General features: G+C 42.5%; 1 protein-coding gene across 5 annotated transcripts in view; it reads left to right on the top strand.

Moving 5' to 3' along the window:
- Window positions 1–26,561, top strand: part of rnf220a (ring finger protein 220a) — a 176,609-nt gene that overhangs the window by 6,441 nt on the left and 143,607 nt on the right. For all 5 annotated transcript variants that reach the window (XR_008566816.1, XM_054760520.1, XM_054760507.1 and 2 more), the window contains exon 2: window positions 6,275–7,258. Coding sequence is in view for 4 of the 5 variants with exons in the window: in XM_054760520.1 (XP_054616495.1) it covers window positions 6,607–7,258 (652 nt within the window). In the remaining variant the exon portion in view is untranslated. The remainder of the gene's footprint in view (window positions 1–6,274; window positions 7,259–26,561) is intronic.

The raw sequence follows: 26,561 nt of genomic DNA, 5'->3' as shown, positions 1-26,561 counted from the left end.
GGAAAAATTACGTGCTAGTAGCGTAAAGCTGAAATAGTAAAGAAAAAAGACAAAGTCAAAATATGAAGATTCTAACGAGAAAAAAGGTATTTTTATGGGAAAAAAAATACGGGAATAAACTTAAAAAAATAAATACAAATAAACATTAAATTAAAAAAATAATTTTAAAATAATATATTATAATTATTTTAAAAATATTTGTTGTATATTATTATTTTTAACAATAATATTATGAGTCTACTTTTAGATTTCATCGACCAACGTTTATTTAATCGTTAGATCCAATTCTCTCTTCCGTTGCCATTGTTCCTTCGCCAAAACAATGCAGATTTAAACCCTAAATATTCCTCACATGCTTATTACACACATTTAAACTGCATAGGTGCTCACCGCTAACGAATGATAACCTAAAAGGAAAAACACTTTTTTTTTGGTCAAAAATCTGCACATTTGTGGGGTGAGGCTCCACCGTACATGAAAGGTTTTTCTTTCTCAGGCTTATTGTGCGGCTTCTTGGACTCACCATGCAACAGAGTGCTCGTCCTTTCGCTTGCACACTTTCAGTGTGCTCGTGCGGTCCCTCATTATCTCACTTTTCCGATGCGTTGTCGCCTTGGCATCTCCCTCGCACCTTTCTGTGTCTCTCTGTAACCCCCACCCTCCCCCCCGTTGCTATGGGTGGGGGCACCTTTCTGTTATGAAGTGGAAGCACCGATGCAAACCAAATGCAGCACCACCAGGTTCCGAATAACAAGCCGAGACGTGATAATTGATTAACCCCAAGTTACGGCACCTGCATTGGTACACTTTGCTCTTGCAATAGTAAAAGCGGCTGAGAGTTTCCTATAAAATGTTTATGAGTTGGATTTGTGCAGTGGTTAAAATGTAGAATCTTCTAATTGACCCGAAGAGTATACGGGAAAAACACGGAGAAGCTGTTTCAACAACCTCTATTCATTTTTATTCTCAGGCTAGCTTACTTTCAGACGGAAAATACACCGTATCATCCTTTAAATATATATAAAGCGTGTACGCACACCCACTCTCATGCAGACAGCAACAACAACGACATCAGCTGCTTCACGTCCTGACAGCTGCAGACACAAACGCTCTTGTTTGCATGCTCTGGTCGCAGTCGACGAGGCATTTTTAAAACAAAATTGGATCCTGCTGCAAAACTCCGCTGCCAACACTGGAAAACTCTTGATTTGCTACGTTTGAGTGGCCCGTTGGAGCGGCAGCAGTGTTGGTGTTGGCTCCAAACTACTTCAGGCATATTTGAACTCCATTTAGTCCACAAAATGTATCACATGCTGCCCATTACCTGAGCTGCAAGTTGATCTGATGGCTATTAGAGACAGTGTGGGTTATTATCACACTATAGCACCCGCAAGGCATGCTGGGAGGGAGTCACCCAGCATGCCCTGCGGGTCATACGTTGGTATAAAATAGTATTGCTTTGCATTTATGATAGTATTTAAGCATTTACAGCCTGCGTGGTGCAGTTACATTATGTTTTCCACTTCTTGTGCTATTTTTGCTTGCAGCGTGAGTGAGGGAGGAGTTTGCTTTCATGACCTCCTTTGCGTGTCACAATCGAAAATTTTTTGGGGGTGGTGTCTACTTGTATACACGAGCATCCGTTGTTAAGAATAAATCGTGTTTTGACCTCTTGACCACGCACAGAACAGCCTGCAATTATTCTTAAAAGAACAGCGTTTATCATCTCAGTTAGCAGTGATCATAAATGCATCTCCTCTGACTGGATACGTGTCATTTCGCTTGATTAGGTTAAAGAACATGAGCGTTGACGTAACAATTTCTACACTGGTAAAACGCTTTAGGGAGACGTTTGACAGGGATCCTCCCCTCTCCTTTGGAGTTTCGTATCGCAGCGACAGCTGTATCATTCTTGCACACTGTAATCAAATTATGCCAGTGTGGTAAATGTTCCCCTGTGACATTTTCTATTATAAAATGCATATAGCCGATGTCAGACGACGTGTGGCTGATATCCGCTCGGTGGCAAATGGGATTGTAAGTGGCACCCACTGACATGATGCGTGTGCTTTGGCTGTAATTGTGCTTGTGTGCCGAAATTATGATCGTTGTTTGTGCGGTAAAGGGCTTGGTGACACCTCCAGAAGCTCCGTTTCCTGCGCAGTTGGAGACATAAACCGTGTCTTTGTAGAAAAAAGTGGGAAAGTCGACGTGACGCTAACAGCATGCTGTTGTTTGTGATGATTCCCGGGTTCTTGGTGTTTGTTTGCTGTTCAATCTGTAGTTGATTTTATTTTTGTTTCTCTCATACTTATATAAAAATACCCCCACTATGGTGTCTCTACTCTTTTTAGTTTTTTTTATTGCTTTTTAAATTATTTTTTTTATGCCTCCCCCTCCAAACCCTCCTTCTAGCTTGACGTTGACGTTCTCCTCCGATTTCTTTTGATTTCTGTTCTGTTGTGCTGATTATGTTCGATTCAGCTCCAGAACCTTCCCATTTTCTGTCTTTAATATGCCTCATTAAACGCATTTTAAATGATAGAATGTTGTGGTACTCGCCGCTAATTAACGACAACTTGAGATCATCCATAAACAGACGGAATGACAGCAACGATGGTGTGTTCAAGGGCTACCGAAGATGGTGCGAAATCTTGACGCTTAAAAAAAATCATTATCAGTGAAGCATAAAGAAAAAAAAAGGCAAGGTCCAAAAATTGTGGGCTGGTACATTTGACTTGTATTATTATGTAATTCTAAATAATTAGCAACTTAAGGTGAATGAGATGAGTTCTCCATTTTTTTTATTATTTTGCATGTTTGTCACACTTAAATGTTTCAGATCAGCAAACAATTGTAAATATTAGACAATGACAACACAACTGAACACAAAATGCAGTTTTTAAATGAAAGTCTTTATTATGAAGGGAGAAAAACATCCAAAGCTACATGGCCCTGTGTGGAAAAGTGATGGCCCCCTAAAGCTAATAAGTGGTTGGCCCCCCTTAGCAGCAACAACTGCAATCAAGCGTTTGCCATAACTTGCAATGAGTCTCTTCCAGTGCTGGGGAGGAATTTAGCAGAATTGTTGTCATTCAGCCACATTGGAGGCTTTTCCAGCATCAAGCGCCTTTTGAAGGTCATGCCACAGCATCTCAATAGGATTCAGGTCAGGACTTGGACTAGGCCACTCCAAAGTCTTCATCCATTCAGAGGTGGACTTGCTGGTGTGTTTTGGATCATTGTCCTGCTGCACAACCCAAGTTGCTTTCAGCTTGAGGTCACCAACAGATGGCCGGACATTCTGCTTCAGCAGAATTCATGCTTCCATTCATCACAGCAAGTCTTCCAGGTCCTGAAGACCATCACACTACCACCACCATATTTCACTGTTGCTCTGATGTTCTGATGGGAAACACACCTTACAAGAAGTTCAACTTTTGTCTTGTCAGACCACAGAGTATTTTCTCAAAGGTCTTGGGGATCATTAAGATGGGGGGGGCTATCACATTTCCACACAGGGCCATGTAGGTTTGGATTTGTTTTCTTCCTTACTAATAAAACGTTTCATTTAAAAACTGCATTTTGTGCTCAGTTGTGTTTTTTTTTTATTTAAGTGTGACAAACATGCAAAGCAATACGAAATCAGGAAGGGGGCAAACACTTTTTCACACCACTGTACGGTATACAGTGTATATTTTTTCTCATCCCTTACTTCCCCTTGGACTATTTGGTGATGACAATGAAGCGTTTTCTTCCAGTCAACACCTTCTACTTTTGAGGTTACAATGGAAAATAACCCATATATGGGGGGGTGGGGGCACGAGAAAGGCGTAGAAGAGAGCAGTGTGAGTAAAGTGATAGACAGATGAAGTTAGGAGTTTTGGCCAGATGATCAAGGTGCCATTTCCATGATGGATTGCGGCAGGTATCGGGAAAAGAGGAGGATGTGTAACACGACTCTATATGGCGCCAGTCCAGACCAGAGGCATGTTAGCATCAGCGTACATCTGTGGTAATGTAAAACATCTCTCAGCTCTCAGCTTTTTCCTTGGCTCGTGTCTTCGTGTCGGAGGGAGGCGAGTGTGCCAAAGCCGAGATCAGGTTTGGGAATTGTGTGTTGTGTACAGCTAATTGCCAAGCGCTGTTTCTAACACTAACTGTTACTATTTTCTGCAACCACTTTTGAAAAGGTCCAGAATCTTTCGGTACTCTTAAACCCTAACATTTCGGATGCTTAGCAAACCGTGCGCCTTCAAATTACCCTTCGGGGATAAACATCTTTGAAATGTTATTTTATCATTTTCATGTGGCTGCCTCCCTACCCGACCGATCGCACCCCGTGATCTAATCCCCAAGAGGAAGAACTCTGATGCTGGCAGGTCGCGGGGTCAAGTACAGATAATTTATTCACTCAGTCAGATTTCCTCTGACTCGTGGATGGCAGATGGAGAGGTCTGATACGATATCACCCATCTCTATCACCCGAGGGAGAAGGAGGGTGTGAGGAGAGGAGATTGGCAGCAGAGATGTGGAAATAAAGCCAGGCCAGATTGTAAATATTTGGAAAATTAAAAGATGTAGAATGTATGTGAGTTGGATGATGGGCTGAACATTGAACCTCATAGTTTCTTATCGTCTTCCTTATCAGATTCTTACGTGTGTGGCTCGGCTGGAGAAATGTATGTGCGTCCTTATCTTGAGACAAGTGGTTCTGGTCCGCTAAGATCCGGGAGATGGTAAGAATAAGCGGCTTAGACCGTCATCTGAGATGTAGGAGGGAGGAAGGGGATGAGAATGCAGAAAAGGGAGGGGGGATTGATTAGGTGACTAGAGGACGGAGGAAGGAGCGGGAAGAGGGATTTGGGAATAGACGGAAGGCAACAGAGATTGGCGTGCAAAAACTTTTTCGGCGGGAGTATGTGATAGTTATTGAAGGATCTCACCATGTATGGGCATGTTTTCGTTCAAATGTTCAGACAGTGTATCTGTGACAACATTTGCACTAAATACAGATTTAGAAGAAGGTCAGAGGGTCAACTTCAGTGTATTTTTCATCAAAACCGTGGTCATGCTAAAATGTTGCGTTGTTGCTGGATCTTCATAGTCTCCGAGTGATACTGTACGTTTGTTTCTCTTCCAAAAGAGAAAGGTTTAAGACGTAAATCGACGAGGTAAGTACAGAGAACGAGAGAACGAGAGTTCTGTTCTTTGCTGTGATCATTTCACTGATGACTGCTGTAAACGTGTTCCTTTATAAGACGCATTTGGCTTCAAAGTACGTTTTGAAAATGGACGCTATTCTGCCGGTACACAGGAAAAAAAAGACTAGAAAAACGAAGTCAGTGTTGCCACAGAACAGAGTTATGTCTCGTTTACATAATGTCTGAACACTATTCCATGATAGCGACAAGGCTGTAAGTGTATATAAACATCTTCTCACAGCGCTATGTATGTAAGGGGGTGGGGGCAATGAAATATAACATAAACCGGGCTTTAAAGACCCCTTTACGCTCATTAAGGAGCCGATTTAAAACAATCATTGAAGGATAAGCAACTCCAGAGTAATTTCCACTTACCATTCTGTGTTTTCGTCTCCATGTCTCAATGTTTAAGTCCATGTTCTTCTCTAATTCATCCCCAGTATGTTTCTTTGTCCTCAAAAACTATTGATACATCGCTCAAATCTTGGCTATAATCACTGTAAACATCCTCTGTTTCGTACACCGCCATGTTTGTTTACCTGAGTGGCCTAACCTTTCCAACTGAGGACCATGGCCTCGGATTTGGAGGTGCTGAGTCCCATTCCAGAAGCCTCAACCTTCTCAATCTTTATCAATAACGGTTCAGAACATGAATGGTTCTTCAGAAAATAGACCTCTCTTGTGTACTTGTTGTTGCCAGAGACCTGGCGGCTCTTCTGCTCGCGGCACTTGTTTTGTCAAAAGTTGCTGAAGTTACGTGTTTAGAGTTACGCAGTTGTTGTTTATGATTCCCCACGGTGGTAGCAGTTGCCCTACTTGCCTGTTACATACTGTGCTTTGCACCGCGATTGTAGCTAGTGTTGTGTCTAGTGACCCCCTTCATGGCACTGGGTGACAAGCCCACCGCCAGTTCAGTGTTGACTGTTGCTTTCCCAATTATAGAAGGAAGCTTAAATTCCTCTGACAATTTCCTGTGGGACTCGAGTTCACCACAACATACTGACTTGAAAGTGTTTCTTCAACGTGCAGGGGATGGCTACAATCTAATGTTTGGATTTGTCTCTCTACAGGAAGATGAGGAACCTACTGTGACACCCAAAGACTCTCCAACCTTTAACAACCCTTCTAGCAGACTCTGAGAGGGGTGCTTTTACTTAAGACTGGATGACCCGATAGAAAGAAGTCCGAACCCACCCCACTTCTGTACTGAACCTAGCTGAAGTGGATTTTAGCGCCACTGAAAAAAATGAACTAAAAGTCCAAGACGATCTGAACCAGTGAGGCAACACGACTGACCATCTCAGCACGAGACTCTTCCTAAAGAGTCAGTGTCAGTTTGTCTGAGGAGGAATCGGTTCCTCCTCTTCCCCAAATCTTCTCAATCACTCTTCTCCGTACAGACATGGACCTCCACAGAGCAGCCTTCAAGATGGAGAGCTCCTCCTACTTGCCCAATCCCCTGGCCTCACCAGCCCTCATGGTCCTGGCCTCCACGGCTGAAGCTTCTCGTGACGCTTCTATTCCCTGCCAGCAACCACGCCCGTTTGGTGTCCCAGTTTCTGTGGAGAAAGATGTTCATTTGCCATTCAACAACGGTTCATACACCTTTGCATCAATGTACCACCGCCAAGGTGCTGTCCCTCCTGGGTTCCCCAACAGGGACTTTCCTCCATCTCTCCTTCACCTCCATCATCAGTTCGCACCACCTAATCTGGACTGCTCACCAATCAGCATGCTCAATCACAGTGGTGTGGGGGCTTTCAGACCCTTCGCTTCTCCTGAGGATCGAGATGGAGCACCAGGCGGGTACCAGTCTGCTTTCACGCCTGCTAAGCGCCTCAAAGGGTGCCTGGATGCTGAGGCTTCACCCCACCTGCGGTACTCCGATGCTGACGGCAAAGAATACGACTTTGGCGGTGCCCAGATCCCACCCGGGGGCTCACCCAGCAGCGCCTTGAAGGCCGTGGAGGACAGCGGAAAGAAGATCTTCGCCGTATCAGGCCTCCTTTCAGACCGAGAGACCTCGTCCAGCCCCGAGGACCGCATCGAACGCTGTAAGTACGAATTGACGTCCTTACCTGTACTGTGATGAAAGAGAAAAGACAAGTAGGCAAATCCAGTTCAGGGCCTTTAATTAGAAAGTGCAACTTCCGAGAGAATTTGCTAATTCTGCACCCTTGTATCACACACCCCAATAAACAATCCCATCTATGTTTTCTTGTCATCACCTCTCTTGGCTCACCCAATCCTGGTTTCACAAGCCCGCAAGCTCCACTAGTCACATTAGTATTCACCAGCGGAGGGGCTGCCATTTGGCCCTCCTGCACTCTGCATATGTGTGTGTGTGTGTGTGTGTGTGTGTGTGTGTTTGTGTGTGTTTCACTGCCATGCTCTTTGCCATCAGTATTCATCATAGTTCCACACTGGCAGCCTTGTTGCCAAAAGATTTACCCACATACCCGAAACATTGCTCGTCTGTCTGTTTGCGTGTGTGTGCGTGTGTGTGTGTGTGTGTGCGTGTGTGTGTGTTGAAAAGGAGAAGCAGCAGTTCCAAGCACAAACACAGCCTTCGACATGAGCTCTGACATCTCGCACACATGTCAACGAGCTGAATCGGATCTCAGACGCAAATTAGCACCAAAAAAGACACACAAATGTCGGAATATGCTGGAGTGTCACTTTGTCACTTATTGCCGTTTAGCTGCTCCTGGTCTGGCCTTCATCTTTCCGACTGACGTAACGGTACAGTCATCACTCATTTATCACGGTTCATCGGTTAATAAGTGAATTTCTGTAGGATTCCTTATTCATAATTATTCCTTATTTTCTTAGTTACGGCATAAAAACCTGTTTGCAACCTTCTAAACACAGATTTTAACATTATTAGATCCTCTAGACATGAAATAACACCCCTATAGTCACTATTAAACTCGTACTATCCAACATACAGGACAAAATTAGAGAACATAGACAATATAGACTCACACCGGAGCATTGGGAGGGTTTCTTTGCTGTTATTTTTGGAACTTGTGGTTTCTGTACAGTATTGCCTCATCAATGTAACATTACTGACACCTAGTGACCCTCGCAGAATACTACATATCACAACATGTCCTTGAATGCGTCTTCTGAATGCCTGGTATTTGTATTTTAATTCATTGAGTCATTTTTATGATTGACAATGCTTAATTTAGGCAAAACACGTGTAAGATTTGCTTATTGCTGCACATTTTTGACTGTTTTTTTTTTATTTTTTACTGTAGTCAACCGCAAAACGAATGATTTATTAATTAATATATTTTCAAAAACCGTGATAGAGTGAAGCCGCAAAATTCCAAGCGCAAAGTGGCGAGGGACGACTGTTCCAAAACGTCAAACGAAAGCCACATTTTTTGACAACCAAAGCAATTAAATCCAAATAATCTGTTCCAGACATCCAAAAATACATTTTATAGAGAATAATTATAGTTTTACGTGCAGAAAACCATGCAAAATAACTGTAAATGGCATCATTTTCGTCAAGTCATATGACCACCGGTGCTATGGAATAAGTGTTGGGTGTATGTGATGCAGGTGGGTGAGGAAGGACAGCTGACATTTCCGAAAATGACACCTGAGTCACTGTCTGGGTGAAATAACCAGAAAGAAAACACATCAACATTGATTTTCATCGTTTATCTTAAGAGATGAGTGTGAAAAGCGATACTGGTCCAAAAACCGTAAGACAATGGTCACAGGGAATTTGGGCTGTCTTTTGGAACGGCTGAATCTCAATCTAATCAGGTTAAATCTTGGCAGAAGTCGCCCCCAGCCTTTACCATAGGCTTCTAATGTAATTGGATGTGCAGAGGCACAACAAAGAGTTATGGGTTCTCCTTCACTGGTTCTGGTCATCGAGTATGGCGGCGTAAAGAACAAACAACACTTTAGCGCAATCCCATGAGAACAACACTCTGGCTCGCACTTCACAAACGCATTAGCTATCCAGCAGCTTTTGTGCCGCTTTACACGAGCGCTGGCAAAATGTAAGAGAAGTAATATCAGCGCCACTTATTTATGGAAAAGTTTGGTGATTATAGCATTTGTTGGTCATTTTGAATTGATAATTGAATATTTATGTATTCACGTTTATGTATGCTCGATTTAATTACTTTTATTTTTCACTTTTATTATTCTCCTTTTATTTGTATTGTTGACCTTTGGCTCCCTATTAGAATATTATAGAAATCATGCAAACCACAAGAGAACAATCCGAGAGCAGCGTACGGCATTCAGAGCGGAAAACTTGATCAACTATATTGAAATTTACCTCTCAGATTTAGAAGTTGAAGCAGCTGTTTGTTATTCTTGAGTTTTTAGTCAGTATATGATGAGCATATGCATGTATCTATTAATATAACATAACGTATTTACATTTTCGCAATTCAGCATTCGCCCGCAAATTCATAGATTTGTGGTCTAAAATTTGTTTCGTTTTTTGTTCTCGGAAAATAGCGGAAAACACATCTGATACGTGGGTAATCATTTCTAAATACGTGATACAGCATACATGCACCACTGTTAGAAAGTCACCTTTATGTCGTCATGTTTCACTGATCATGTTTTCTCGTCATGCGTGGAGAATTCGCACTTTTCTCAGCGGTCCTTGAACACACCGTAGTTGCCCGAGCACAAGCTACGACAATCAAACCTGCGGTGAGTTAAAGGAAAACTGCACTTTTTCCGGAATTTTGTCCATCATCCATCTGTGCGTTCCTAAAATATAAAAACCAGCAAAAAGAGGCAGCTAAGAATGCACGTCATTTTATGTTGCTGTATGAAATAAATGCACGCAGGAAGGAAGTTATGCTAATGCTTCACTTTTTCAATACAAAAGACGTATTTATGCATCTTTTTTAGCACGAGAGGCAAAACGAGCTGATGATGCAACTGCACACTAATGGATGTCACGCGCGCACACGCATGCACACACATAGTTCAGTTCCAAATGTGAGAATTGGTAAATACTTCATGTGGTTGTGTTTGTAAATAAATTGTTATTTTGATGTAAAACAACCCTGTTTTCGTGGTTATTTTGCGGTATAGTTGTTTTGATATTTGAGCTGTCACAAAAGCAAAAAAATGGTGTCAAACTGAAAGTTATGCTTGAAGTATATCTTTCCACAAAAAGCTGTTTTTCTCCCTTTTTAGTAGGGAACTGATATTTTCCTGAAACTTACCTACGTTCCACTGCTGATTACTAAAGAACAGAAAAAGGTAGAAACAATCTTTTTTTCCCCGATGAAAGATGAGAGTCTAATCTTCCTGTAGGTAGGTTCCATGTCTATTTAGCAGTTGAACACAATATTCTGTGTGCCTTGAAAGAGAAGTCAAAATCATCTAAAATCACTGGTAGCGAACTGGATGTCTTTTTAAAAAATGGCTGGGATTGAATGAGTTAAAGTGACAAAAATACGTCAAAGTACTGTAAGTATTACATGCTATCATGGATGTACCTGTTACTACATGCTCACAGCATGGATAGAAAACCATAAAACCTTGTCTGAGCTTTTTGGAAGTGTTTTAATAGTCGCCTTTCTAGACGGAATAGGTGTGTCCCATTACGTGCATTAATTACCTGCCTCTTTTTATCTGTTTTTGTATCTTTAGAATGCAAAGAAAAGAGAGAGACATGTGTGTTCATGTCTCACATAAGGATTACAAAATTCCCCCAAAAGGTTTTCCTTTAATATTTGATGATAACCTTTCTCAAACCTGCTAGCCTCTAGTGTTAGCATGACGACCATGCTAAAGGCTGTTTCGTCAATCATCTTCCTCGTTAGTGGTGAGTGCCTGTACATTTTATATTTTGTTTGTATATTTATATTTTATTTGTATTTTTGTTTAATAAGTGTGTGAAGCATACGCTGGGCTTCAGCCTGGATTGTGTCGCCAGTAAACAATGGCAATTGAAGAGAGAAGCGGAGGGTTCCGGAGCTGAATCTAATTTAATAATCACGACCCTTGCGTTTATTGCAAATGTTGATCAAATATCAGGGGAGAATGTCAACGTCTAATGTCAACGTAACGCGTTTTTTGCCGTTTACAGAAATGTAAGCAGCGTGACAAGCGGGGATCTACTGTATTCTTCCACCACTAAAACTCAAGCCTAAGCCACAAAATTCGCATTGTCCGTTGCCTGTTCATCTTGCTGTCTTCTCCAAACGTCCCATGTTCATTCCTCAGAAAGATGAAATCTCTACCAACCCATCCACAGACTGCAGTATGGCATCACTGCAGTTGCACGGATAATAGGACGGATAAAAGATGTTAAAAGTTGTATTTACTCCACATGACTTTCGGGGGCGATTTAGTTCATTTACACGTTTGCGTTCCTCTACGTGCTTACAGCCCGATCATCTGGCGTCCCACGTAATCCAAAGCGCCTGAGGAATCCTCTTAACTCAAGCGAATATTTGAATACAAACGTGAAAAAAACGCACGCATGTATGCCATCTTTGTGCAAACTACCCCAAGCAGCGCTCGTGGCCCGCTCTATGCAAAGCCCCCGCAAATCCTCCCCATGCACAGGCGGACACGTTGGCTGTTAACTACACCGGCTAACCTGTCAACCGCTAAACCCGCCCATAAAGGCCCCATCATGCTCTAATAGGACCAGACGTGTGGTATTAATGTGAAAGCTATTACGTGCACTTCACTGACTTTGTAATGTTTTTGTGTAAATGGGCCAGGAAGCGGAGGAGGATTCTGTTGACGAAGAGAAAATGCAGGCGCATTTGTTTGCTGCTGTGTTTTGTCCATGCCGATGCGTACTATCATCTTTACTTTCCGTCTTACCTCTTTTCCCTTCCATGTGTGACAGCTGGGGAACGTTTGTTTGCATCTTCGGATCTCAGACAGATTTACACGGAACCTTCCCCCGAACAAACCCGGCTGACTTTTCTTTCTTATCGTCTCCCTTTTGAAATATCACCTGAAAAAAGTAAAGGAAAAACAAAGCAGTCCACGAGGGAACCACGTGTTACGTGCACCAAAGGAATGAGGCATCAGGCCGTGTTTGTAGATCGTGTTGCCGTACGTTCGTGCCGCACAACAGGACGTCATTTTAGTCGGCTGTTCTCGTGAGCGAGTGCATCGCTTGAAACGTCGCCTCTTATTTTCCCATCAGCGTGTGACAAAGAATCCCTTATGTCTGGCGGTTGAAAGCACAACAAGAGGTCGACTCTTCATCCTGTTTCTTGCCTTTTATCTGATTGGTTGCTGCTTTTTTTATCCCGTTTTTTTTTTGTCCCTGCGTGTCCGCAGAGAACGACTGAAGCTGCTGTTGAAGCACGTACAGTCACAAAGTAGTGGAAGCAGTGCAAATTCATCGTACGAAGTTCTTATTCAGCAGATCCCCGCTTTACGCGGGGGCTGCGTGCACACAAATGTCCATCTTTGACACACGGCTCGCTCTACCCCCTCCAAACCCTACTGCTGGGTTGACGCTGATGTTCCATCAACATTGGCAAGAAAAGTGACGGTTGTACTCATGAGATAAGATTTAGCTCCAGTTACCATTGTCTATTTTTTGACACACGGCACATTTTCCTTCAATTTCGGATCACCATTTGCAATAAAAGCCACTGTCGTAATGATTGGATTAGGGTCATCTCCAGAACCCAAAATCCAGTTTTAAGCCTTAAATGTGCCCGACACACTGATTACACGGGCAGACCCAGTGTATTTTCAACTTTATTCCAAGGCCGAGTATCGCTATCAAGATTTATACTTTTTTGCGTCTTTTTTCTTGTTTAATTGTATTTTTAGAACGCGTGAAGGGTAAAAAAAACCCCAAAAAAAACATTTCCCCGCTTGCTGTGGCACACGGAGGGTTAAAAAATTCTGTCAAGGAGACAGAAACGGTCATCCTTCCCCGTGTCCTCACAAAAATCTGCCCTCCTCCACCTTGCCCGCCCACCTCCCCCTCCATCTTTGCCTGTCACGGTCCAGTGGCAGGGTTAAGTTAAGTAAGAGTGTTCTAATAATTAGGACTGGGACTGGCCTGCCTGCCCGAGTGTGCGTGTGTGAGAGTGTGTCTTCCTGTCAGCCAGATGTTAAAAGCCTTGTCCCTCTCATGTTGCCTCCCTGTCAGTCCCCAACTGTGCGCCACACACACACACTCACCCACCCACCACAGGCCTACTTCATGCCCGTGCAAAAGTGATTAGAAGTGCTCCCCCCTTACAGTGGAATTTTGATCAAACCATGATTTGTTATTTGTGGGGAAACCCACAATTACGTGTTTATAATCTCCATAATTAGGCAGTTTATTGGTAGAAAACCTATTTCATGAGGCAAACCTTACACACTTACTCACGGTGCAACCAAAAATAAAACTAGTGGAAAACACATTTCATGAGGCAAACTTTACACACTTACTCATGGTGCAACCAAAAATAAAACTGGTGGAAAACACATTTCATTAGGCATACCTTACACACTTACTCACAGTGCAACCAAAAATAAAACTGGTGGAAAACACATTTCATTAGGCAAACTTTACACACTTACTCACGGTGCAACATAAAAAATAAAATTGGTAGAAAACCCATTTCATTAGGCAGACTTTACAGACTTACTCACGGTGCAACCAAAAATAAAACTGGTGGAAAACACATTTCATTAGGCAAACTTTACACACTTCCTCACGGTGCGACATAAAAAAATAAATTGGTAGAAAAACCGTTTCATGAGGCAAACTTTACACTCTTACTCACGGTGCGACCAAAAATAAAACTGGTAGAAAACCCATTTCATTAGGCAGACTATACACACTTACTCATGGTGCAAATAAAAATAAAATGGATAAAAACCCATTTCATTAGGCAGACTTTACCCACTTACTCACGGTGCGACCAAAAATAAAATTGGTAGAAAACCCCTTTCATTAGGCAAACTTTACGCACTGACTCATGGTGCAACCAAAAATAAAATTGGTGAAAAAAAAACATTTCTTTAAGCAAACTTCACACACTTACTCACAGTGAAACCCAAAATTAAATGGGTAGAAAACCCATCTCTTAGGTAAACTTTACACACTTACTCACGGTGTGACCAAAAATAAATTCGGTTGAAAACCCATCTCATTAAACAAAACCTACACACTTACTCACAGCGCAACCAAAAATGAAACTGGTAAAAAAAAAAAAAAAAAAAAAAAAAACATCTCATTAGGCAAATATTACACACTTACTCACAGTGCAACCAAAAAGTAAAATTGGTATAAAATCCATCTCATTAGGCCACGGTGTAACCAAAAATAAAACTGGCAGTAAACCCATCTGATTAATCAAACATAACACACTTAGTCACGTTTGAAATGAAAATAAAATGGATAGAAATCCCATCTCATTAGGCAAGCTTTACATACTTACTCACAGTGCAACCAAAAATAAAACTGGTAGAAAACCCATCTGATTAATCAAACATTACACACTTAGTCACGTTTGAAATGAAAATAAAATGGATAAAAACCAATCTCATTGGGCAAATTTTACACACTTACTCACGGTGCAACCAAAAATAAAACTATTGACACACGAGGAACAAATGCAAAACAATACTATTTTAGACTAATTAAAAGCCCACTCGCACACTTCCCCAACAGGAAGTTACCCAGCATACCTTGTGGACTATAAACTACGGTAGTATTGCTTTGCATTAGTATGTGAGTGTCTGTTTCAGTGCTGCAGTTTCACGGTGTGTTCCACATGTGCTGCTCGTGGTATTTTGGTTTGCACCGTTCAGTGTTTTCTTAAAGCACGCATCACCTCGCAACTCTTTGTGTCGAATCAGCACACGCACACGTTTCTCTCAGGCCACAGCTGGCAATGCGACTCACACTATCTAATCATTCTGACTTTGGGAAAATATTCAGAGGTGCTTTGACGGCCAACAAGGCATTGATTTCGTGTCCAAAACAGGTAGAAACCTCCCGTCTGAATATTTGCGAGATATTCCCCAACATACGTCCTAATACATCCCGCCTCGCACCTCTCCTGCTTCCTTTTATTCATCTCCATCTCTCCTCCCTCCTCGCATTCTGGCCTTATATCCTTCTCGCTTCCTCTCGACACCCCTCCCCTCCTCTCCTCCTTAGTAATCTAATCTGCAGCAGTTTGTGGATGCAGTCTAGTGTGACAGACTCACCCCCCCCGCCTCACTTTCACCCACACATACACACACGCTCACACTCACTGACACACAAACTGTTTCCAAAAAGGCCCACTTGCTTGGCAGAGGGTCCCTACCCCTCCCCAATCCTGGTCACACCCTCTTTAATATTGAATTATTCATCAAATCTGATTGGTTCCTGCTGATGGTAGCCATGATGCGAAAGAACAGTTTGTGTGTGCGTGAGGAGGGGGTTGTGCGTTTGAGATCGTTACTATCTTCAACGCACTGTCAGTTCTCAAAAACTGCGGTGGCCCGTTCATCTGCGTGCCGCAAGCCCGATTAAAAGACTGTTTTTAAGCAAAACTTCAAATCGAGGGGGCGGGGGAAGCAAGTGTTTACCCAAAACTGCAAATAACAATTACAGAGCGGCTATTGCGTTACATTTCCACTTCTCTCTGCAGTTCTCCCAGAGGGGCAAACGCTAGCATCTGCTCCTTAAAAGCCTCTAAAGTCCCTTGGAAAGGTGAAACGAATCAATATTGGATGTTTCATGTGCATGCGAGATGCTGTGCAAATGCGTGGATGCGACTTGCACATGCACCGTGCCCGTTGCACAGATCAGTCAAACACAGAAATTAAAATTCTCTTCATTACCTTGCGTTTTCATCTGCTTTTTGTTTGCCAATTGCTGTTGTACAAAAACAATCTTCCATGAAGCATGGAGGACTTTGCCCTCCCGTAAAGTTCTCTGTTATGTTTCTTTCTCGTGGAACAACGTGTTAGGAACGGAACATTTCCACTGCGCTTCAGACAAAGTGCGGCAAAGTCGTTATCTACCACGGAGACGTGACACACTCGGAAGACCTTTCACTTGGAAAAGATGCAAGCTTTTTTTTAAATAAAGGGAAGCTCCTTTCTGACAGAAGTCATAACAGAAATCAGTTGATTGATTGGACTTTGCTAAACCTTTGTTGGCAGCTAGTCGCTCTCTCCAGCGCTGGCATTGCAATTGCTTGTGTCTACTGCTGTTTGGACTGAATTGTAAACTGTCCTTGAAACCCCTACACTCATTTCACAGCTGTTAGAATAAAATAATCTGGGGGGACTCTCGCCCTGGGCCGGTCCGAACGTGTACGAATATTCCGGCAGGTTTTTGCTCTACGCACTCACAGCTCAAGCAAAAATGTTCCTCATTTCCCCTTATTTTCCAGAAAACGTCTCTTATTTTCAAACGCAAATGTTGACGGCTGTGACGGAGAGGTGAGACGTAAGCCAAGAGGCCTGCGAATCTGGGACTTTGTTTCCACTTTGTCACGATGGTGTGTTCTTCGTTCATCGGTGAAAGACGCACGCGTCGTCATTTTTTAAAATGTAGGAAAACGCAGGAGGAAAGGTCAGCCACAGTAGTCCCTCATTTATCGCGGTTAATGATTTCCCACAATACTTATTTTTCTATTTGCAAAGTTAGAGCATAGAAAATGTGTTTACGACCTTCTAAAAATAGTTTTTAACATTATCAGAGCCCTCTAGACATGAAATAACACCCCTATAGTCACATTTATACTCCTATCACCCAGTGTAAATAAGACATATAAGACATAAATAAGTCGGGTGCTTGTGTTATCACGGTAACATTACCTGGTGACCAGTGTGGAATACTACATATCATTTGAATGCATCTTCTGAATGCCTTATATTTGTATTTTACTTCACGTGGCCATTTTTATGCTTTAAAATGCTTAATTTAGGCAAAAGCATGTGCTTAAATATGCATATTTTTTACTAATAACAGGCCGGACTCAACCGCAAATTTATTGCTTTATTAATGAAAATATTTTTGAAAAAGCGCAAAAGAGCGAAGCCGCAAAATTGGAAGCGCAAAGTGGCGAGAGACCACCGTAGAACCGCGGCACGTAAATATTCCCGTGACATGATGGAGTTTATCCAGCCAATTCTCTCCTGTGTGTGCTTGCAAGCATGTCAAATTGCATTCCTGGCGCCGGCCTTGTTAAAGGCATAAACAGGCGATGATCACGGATTTGGCCGCACTTGAGGAAAAGACAGGGATAAAGGGGATGAGTGCGCCGCTGTTTGCTCACGTGTGTGTGTGTGTGTGTGTGTTCCGTATCGTAAATGTCTTTCACGACACTTCACGTTGACCCTGCGGTGGGTGCCTCTGCATATCTAAAAGCCACCAGAGGGATGACGAGTCACGCCGAGCAGAACGGCAGCACATGCGATCTGCCTCAAAGAACCGCAGGTTCCAGTCCAAGTCTGTCTTTTGTCTGCGAGAATCTCCGACGCCCTCATCTTCCCGACTCTTGCTGCATCCTTCCATCCCCCTTCCTCTTCCCACCCGTCACTCGGCGTGTGAGGAATCCCAGCCCACCGTTCAGCAGATGAATAATTTAGCGGTGTGTGTATCATCTGTTTACCGTGCTAATCCATCTGTCAGCAGGCACCTATCGATTCACGCCTGCTTGGTAATTGTGCATCCGCGCCACGCACACACACACACACACACACACACACACACACACACACAATACTGGACACACTCAAGCTCCTCTATGATGTGCAAGTTAGCTCATATTCAGATCCTGTAGCTGTCAGCTGGACTTCATCTTCACTGAGTGAAAGTGATGGCAGAGTCAAGGTCATGAGAAACAATCTGACTGCAAGGGCTTCTGGGAGCTTCAGAGGGTCACGCCGTGGTTTATTTTGGTTGTTGTCGTTTGTACGGTTTTAGCTCCGAAGCGGCTGAAGGTTCCGTGTGTCCAATCCGCCAGCGAGATCTAACAAAACAAAAATGTAGCAGGCCCGATTCACGGATTCAAGTTGTTCTTGCTCTTACTGTAGATGCTAAATTGGTTTGCAGAGATCCTCGTTCACTTTTAACATCGACGTAGACCAGGAGTGACTTTTTAACACTTAAAATGATTCATATGTTTTCTAATAATTGAATTAAATTATATTATTGCATACAATGTCATATAAATACAGCATATATGTGTGTTCTTTTGTTGTTACTGCATATATAGTATAATGTTAGAATATGTAGTATATAATATATATTGTTATATATAATAATTATTATATATATATATAAGTTATTATACAAATTTTATATTTTATATAATAGTATAATAACATATTATACACTATATATACATTTTTTAAAAATAATATTTATGTATAATATACATTTTCATCCACATTCTAATTATTTCTACTAAAATTGCATTCTACATAATTAATATCCATTATTATACATTATAAATTAAACAAAAACATATACATCTTTTTCCACCACTCGGTTTCTCATTCCAAATTCCTGCTTTCAAGCAGAATTGTTTTCCAGCTAACCTTCATTTTGATTCTACAGAACGTTCGCGTCTCTGTAGCACACGCAAAAATGTTCAGAGCACATACTTCCCCGTGTATTTTATTATTTTTTTTGGAAATCTTACTCACAGGGAGGGGGAATTCATGAATCGACTCTCTAGGAAGACTTGAGATGGACACGAACTGGATATTAGCAGAGAAGGAGAGATGAGGAAGCGAGAACGCTACGAGAATGAATCTGCTCACTGATTAATGTCATTCGTTCAACTGCACATCGGCAAACAACACAAACGTGCAAAACGGCCCGAGAGTCACCGAAAAAAGCTATGGTTATAAATAGAAGTCATTAAAAAGTATGTAAGTTATATTTAAGTTTCACTTTTTCTCACAGCAGCTTCGGTGCGTTCAAGGGCCGCCTAACAAAGTTTGAAATCCCAACGTTTGATGAAAAATCGTTACCGGTGAAGCATAAAGGCATGTAAAAATTGTGGACAAACACTGTTTACAGTACATTTTAGCTGTATCGTCACATACTTATGAATTAGTACCAACTTAACGTGTTTTCTGCCGAGAAAAAAACATTTGCAAAAAAAATTATTATTTTTATGGGTGAAAAATGGGTGAAAAATGTACTTGTTGTTGAAGCATTCGTGTTTTGATATGAATGGTCAGCTATGTCTGATGAACACATGCAGGAGGAAAACAAAAAAAGGGAAAAAGACCATTGCAACTGTATTTTGCTGTGCTACGAATGTGCTAAAAAGCATTCTTGATGCCATGTATTCACAGAGATCAGGTAAGACCTAAGAGGTGCTGAAAAGGACCCACATTTCTGCGTAAAAAGGGTGTATTTTCGGAGAAAAAAAAAAGGAAAACTTTTTTTTTCTTAACCACAAATGCGCAATTTTTCCGGGTGAAGGCTGAGTCGCAACTCTTGAAGCATTTGTGTTTTGGGGGCGACTTCCGTTGCGTCGTGGAGTTTGCGTCGGGCTGTGTTAGGGTGAATGAGATTTTCTGTGGAAAAAAATACCAAATTTTCAGAGAAAAACAAATAAAAACTGATTTTTTGACCACAAATTTGCAATTTTTACACGTGAATGTTGGTTCGCAATTGAAGCATTTGTGTTTTTGGGTGTCTTCCATTGGAACGTAACCCTCACAAATGATCAACTATGCTCCATGAACACCCAAGACCCGAGACCCAAGTGTTGTGGCATTTGCGTTGTGTTTTGGTCATTTTTAGGCTTTCTCGGCCACCTCAGTGTTAGTACTTTCTGGCATGCGCGCGCGTTCACCTCGAAGCAAACACGTGAACGATGAGCATCACCAAACGAAAAAGAGAGACGCCACCAAGCGAGGAAAGATTTCTGTTGTTTAAGACGTCGAGTGTCATTGTGCATCCTCCAGCTGTTTTCAATCGATGGTGTCGGGTGGTCGTTGTTGCCAGTCGGGCCTCCACACGAGAAAACACACTAACACGTTCACCGCGGTGCACAGCAGGGGTCATTTCGATGTGGAACGACTAATGTCACATCCCCCCGGCAAAATGCTAAGAATTTTGCCCTCTGGGAGGAGTGTAACATCTCTGTGCGCCCCCCCCATCTGTTTGTACGTGTGCGTTTCTGCATCTGGATGCTTGTGTGTATGAGTGTGTGTCAGAGGGTGTTAAAAGAAGGCAGGGGCTTAGCCGAGCAAAAGAGAGCAAATCTGTCAGCTTTCCCTGGGCAGACAACCCTCCTGACCCTCATTCAAAGACATATTGATTCTCCTCTACATCCAGCAGGGGAGGGTGTGTTTTTGTATGCGTGCGTGCGTGCGTGCGTGTGTGTGTGTGTGTGTGTGTGGGGGTGTGTAAGCACACAAGTGCTGTCTCCTCCGCAGCCGTCGTCCTGCAGCCTTGTTAAATGACATCAAATGTGCCTGACTGCATAATCAATGACATATTTGATACATCGACCCAATTGGAATCCTATTTGAATTTATGAACATAACCCCACCTAGTTGGGCACAAACCAATTCAAACCGCCACCGTATTAAGCCGGCGTTCACCTGTTAGTGTTGCCTAATGACCTGTGGGACGTCACCACGCGGCCATTTGTTTCCCACTTTAATTGTAAGGACCCCAAAGTGCAGCAGTCCCACTGAACAAGGTGTGAAGTATCGCTGCTGGTTACGCGTTTGTAATTTATTGCGGCGACAACTCAAGACAATGATAGCTCATTTAAGTCCTGCAAAGAAAAAGAGCAACCAAAAAAAAGCAACTGTTCGTCATAGTCTTCCTGCAAGCCTCTAAATGTCCCTAAAGTTCGGAAGGTTTTTTCCTCCACGTCCGCGGATTCATTCAATTTTCTGCTGCTGCAGTCTGCTTCAGAAACCACGTACTCACAAGAACTGGACAGGGAATTATATAAAAGGTATTTTTAGTATAGTCTGATGTCACGTGAAAGCTGGAATACAGTGGATCCCCACATACTCGCAATTTGGGATTCACAGACCCCCAAATTATGCTATTTTTGGCCCAATTTTTTTTTCTTGCACAAAACACATGATTCCCGCTATTGATCCAAATGGATCTACAAACATGTGATGATACAGGTCAAATGTACATCATATGTTTAAAAAATACACCATTTTTACATGTTTACCTTCTTATGCTTCACTGACGTTTGTTTTTGTCAACATTTTGCAATTTTTCCAGCAGTCCTCCAACGCACCATAGCCGCAACGAGGCGCAAAAGGGAAAGCTTTCTATGACTTCTACATCGTGACGCCACCATACATTTTCAATTTTAAATACGCTTGTGAGGCTTTTTTACGGCTTAAACCTGGATTGTGTCGCGAGTGAACAACGGCAACTGGAGAGAGACGGGGAGGGGTTTTGGAGCTGAATCTCAACTGACAACAGTCACATTTATTGCAAGTGTTGATCTGAAATCGGAGGAGAACGTCAATGTCAAGCTAGCAGAAAGATTTTTTTGGGGGGGGGTGAGTTGTATGTCACACATAGACAATGGTAATTGAAGAGAGAAGGGGAGGGTTCTGGAGCTGAATCTAATCTAATGAGCACAACGGTCACTTTTCTTGCAAATGTTGATTATAAATCAGAGACGAACATCAACATCAAGCTAGCGGTAGGATTTGGAGGGGATAGAGCGAGCCGTGTGTCAAAAATGGACATTTTTATGCACATACCCCTGCAAAAAACTTTGCTCCACTACCAATTACCCGCTGTTTTTTTTTTTTGTCATTAGCTGGTGGCCATGGAACGTACGTAACCCTCACAAAAAGCAAGGATTTACTGTATTAATTATCAACACATGCAGGAAAATGGTGCAAAACAATGGGAAAAAACCCATCGGAGACATGCTGTGCTAAAAATAGTCACAGAGGTTATGAGTGAAACTGAACCAAAAGAGTCATCTTACTGGACTAAGCGCCGAGCTGCGTGATAATAAAATGCTCCATAGACTTTAAGAAAAGCATGTCACTTGAGGGACACGCTGTGTTTGACATCACATTTGCTCATAACACCGTTAACATATTCACTGCCGCTTTCATGCCGTGTTGAACCAAAATAAACACGACTTTGCATCAATGTCACAAATGCTGTTTGCACTCTGTGTCGGGTCACGTCTCTTTTGACCCGGCACGGCAGCGCCACGCGAGGTCTCCGGTAATGGCTGATCGCTGGCCAAGCGGTAATGGCAGTTTGTGTGCGTGCGCGAGTCAGAGGGGAGCGCGGGGTGCACTCTGACAAGGTGAGGTTGTTGTCTGCAGCGAGGCAGGGCCACGGCATAATGTGGACAGGCTGCAGGCTGCATGCTGACCCCGCTCCCGCTGGTGGTGGAAGCTGAAAAGTGCCGGCTGTGATAATGAAAGGCAGGTGCGCTGGGAGTCTCTTGCAGGGAGACGGACAACAAAATGGGAGAGGACAACAAAGAACATGTGAAAGTCAAAAAAGGATGACAGACTGGGGAATGGTTGAGGGCGATTCTGTGAATGCAGAATGAAGTTTTACGCGAGCGCGTGTGTGTGTGTGTGTGTGTGTGTGTGTGTGAGTTCAACAACAACAGATGTCTGAATGTGTGTATGTGCACGTGTGATGTTCCTTCTGAAGTTATTACACACACGGCAGCCGTTTTAATTGACTTCATCAATCTGCATCTGCACAATTGTGCACATTCTATTTATTGTATACTGTATATAGGCTGGCCACAATAAAAGGCCACCATTCCTGCTGACAGCATGCCTATTGCACACCCCCTCCAACACTTGTGATACAGTATCTGTGGCATTGTGCTGTATGATATCACCTCACATTTTGGCCTTTTATTGTGGCCAGCCCCCCCAAAAAATAGTTGAGTGTATGTATAAACATCTTATATTTGCATCTCCATGACAACGGATGCCATCACTTTAATTCAGGGGTGTCCAAAGTGCGGTCCGGGTGCCATTTTTGTTATTTTTTTATTGGCCTTTTATAGGCACAAGTGGTAATTTTACAAGAATAACGTCAGAAAAATGACATAGTTTTAGTAGCATAAAGTTGAAATATCAAAGAAAAAGCGTTTTTTTTTTTTTATTGTGAGAAACAAATAAAACAAAATTGTCATTTTTGTAAAATTAAGTTTGGGGAAAAGTTATGATGTTATGGGAATACAGCCAAAATATGATGGGAATAAAGCCATAATACTACAAGGAGAACATGTGCAAGAAGAAAGTTGAAACAGTTGGAAAATTTAACAAAAAAAAACCCAAAACACGGTAATTTAAAAATAGCTGCAATTTTACGAGAATAAAGTCAAAGTCAAAGTCAAGAAAAAAAACAACATTTTTCTCATAAAGGCAATTTTACAAGCACTTGTAATATTATGAGGAGGAAAAATGCCATTTTAGTCGGGTAGATTTGAACGATTAAAGACAATTATTGCATTTTTTCAAAGCTGTCATATCATGAAAAACAAGCAAAACAAAACAACGCTGTCATCTTTGGAAAAGTCGCTTGTGAAGTCCAAATAGTGTGGAAATAAAGTCATAAAATTAGGAGAACACAACCAAGATCTAATTTGAAAAAAAATATGCAAAACAAGGGAAAAAAAAGAGCTTTTTTTTTTTTTTTTTACCTATGTCATAAAGATGAGATGCAGTTTTTTCACCTGCTAAACGAAAACACTTGTCTTTCGGGTGAAAGCTGATGCAAACGAGTCACTCCACACACGGCAGATCATAGCAACAAACTGTTAAAGGCCAAATTTCCTTTGGATTAAAAATACACAGAGTGTCTGTCCTCCATTCCTTTGTCACTGTCTCCTCTCTGTCCAATGCACACGCACACACACACACACACACACACACACACACACGCACGCACGCACGTATGGTGGGCCCCAGATGGCATGGTGGTGTCAGGGTGAGAGAGGTTTGTTAGGATCAAAGAGCTCCAGTGTGTGGCCCCTCCACCCTTCACTTGCTTTCTTCTTCTCTTCTTTCTCTCTCTCTCTCTTAGTCATTTTATTCCTTCCCTTCCACCGCTTTCATTCCTGCTTCCTCAACCCCCCCCCTCGCCGCTCTGTCCCTCTTCATTTTTCCCCCTAATCTGTCCATCAGAAGTGCTGATGAATTATTCATGCCTCTGTCTGTCCCTGAAGCCTTGTCACCTCTCCTCCACCCACCAGCTCCTTCTCTTTCCTCTCCTTCGCTGCCTTCATCCCTTCTTCCCTCCGTGGATTCCTCCTCCTCCTCCTTTGCTCTGTTTGCGCTCATCTCCTTCACCCCTCCACCTCCTCTTCCGTCATCGCCTATGTGGTCCTGCGAACACGTCGACCACACACGACTTACACTTGAGCGCCAAAGTTGCGCCTTCTGAAAACACGTTCATTTTTTCCCAAAAACTTTAGCGGTTGGGACTGATTTGAATAAATTGATCGGTGAGTTGACAAGATTCCCTGAACAACCTAATAATCTGCATTAAAATTCTACCTTGTGCGGCTTTCTTCCCTCCATGACGGGCCAGGCATGCATCTGTTCCTAGACTGTCATGCATTCACAGTGGGCACCCGGGCATTGGCGATCAGGCATTCACCCGCAAATTCAAAGATTTTTTGTTTTTCTCCACAAAAATAGACATTTTATGGGAGTATCGGTTCGCAGTTTTTCACCATTCGCTGATGAAAAGGATCTACTGCATATGCGGTTTTGGCCATGACCCATGGTGGCCCTTGTATCGAAAACGTATGAGAAAGCTGTGCCTTCGGAAAACACACGCATTTGTCCGATAGCAAGAAGCAAAACTGAGTGTTTGGGATTTGCATTTGAAGAAATTGATCGTCGGTGACGGAATGTCGACTGATATTTGGCAAGATCCATGGAAAATCCTAACCAACTCTATTCAGATTCTAGCTGATGAAGCTTTCCTTCCTGGCCTGTGCACGTATCTGTTAATAACATGAATGCGTTGGCAGTGGACCGCATTTCAGCATTCACCCGCAAATTCACTGATTTTTGGTCTAAACATTTGTCATTTTTTCCGCAGAAAAACATCCCTTTCACCATAAGTTGTTTTTTTTTTAATAAATACAGGGAAGCCACGTCTCAAAAATAGGCATTTTATGGGAGCGTCAATTGCTCCCAGTTTTTGTCTACTCGCTGGTGGTCCCGGGCATAACCCGCACCCATCTGTGATTTTGGTCATGACTCATGGTGGCTCCCATCTGAAAAGGTCAGACTTACACAGCGAATTCAAGTGAGATTAATGACAAGTAGGAAAAACAAAATACGGCAAAAGCGTTTTCATTGCACGCCAGGAGTCTCGTGATGAAGTGCTTTGTATTTCCCCACAGGTGCTGCGTACCTTGCGTGTTTGTTGAGGACGGCATTGCTGGTATCAGTATGTGTGAGCTCGGGTGTTGCACTTGCATGAACCCTCAGGTAGAATGCAGCTGTGTGTGTGTGTGTGTGTGTGTGTGTGTGTGTGTGTGTGTGCTCACATGTCACATGTGCTCGCCCTCTCAAAAGATGGGCCTGTCTCAGCCACTCTCATCGCCTGTTACCGCGACGATTAATACATTTTAAAAAATGTCCCCTCCACTTTCGCCCCCGTGGCACTCGCACACACACACACACAAACACACACTGCTCACTATTCATCGGAGGTCACTGCTACATCAGCAGCACATCGCGGAATGCCTTCAGAGGCTGATCAATCTGTACTGCCGCTTGCGCTGATGAATTACAGAAGACCCGAGGAAAGGGTGGGGGGCAGAAGACCGGGGGAGCGTGAGTGGAGGGAGAGGTGGGAGCTGATGGGGGAACATGCTGTGAGGTTGTGTTAGGAGAGCGCCAACATCGGGTGGATCATTGAGGTTAAAACGAGAGACGAGCGGATTGAAAAGTTCAAGAAGAAAGATGGAAGTAGGTCAAAAAAGGGAACATTGTTTAAATCGGGGGCGTCCTAACTTTTTCCCGTGAGGGCCACAAAGTGAAAAATGAAAGGATGCAACTTTGCCACTTTGATATTTTGCACAGCAACACGAAAAATGCATCTCATTTGTCGTCTGAAAAAGCCTATTTTTACTATGAACTCGTTTCCCCATTTTTTGCTGTTGTTTTTTTCTTTAATTTTCAAAATATTTCAACTTTCTTTTTAAATAATTTTCATACATTTTCTTTTTGAAATATTGGGACTTTCCTGCCATAATATTTGGACTTTATTCCCATAATGTTATAACTTTTTTCCCCCAACCTAATCTTCCAGAAATGACAACTTTATTTTGCTTTGTTTATTTCTCAAAATATTTAAAAACTTTAAAACTTTAAAAAAGTAATATATGTTTTTTTTATATTTCAACTCTATGC

Source organism: Dunckerocampus dactyliophorus, chromosome 2, assembly GCF_027744805.1.
Source record: "Dunckerocampus dactyliophorus isolate RoL2022-P2 chromosome 2, RoL_Ddac_1.1, whole genome shotgun sequence".
Taxonomy (NCBI): Eukaryota; Metazoa; Chordata; class Actinopteri; order Syngnathiformes; family Syngnathidae; genus Dunckerocampus; species Dunckerocampus dactyliophorus.
Note: the sequence above shows the minus strand (reverse complement) of the source record. Positions and strands in the feature narration are given on the sequence as shown.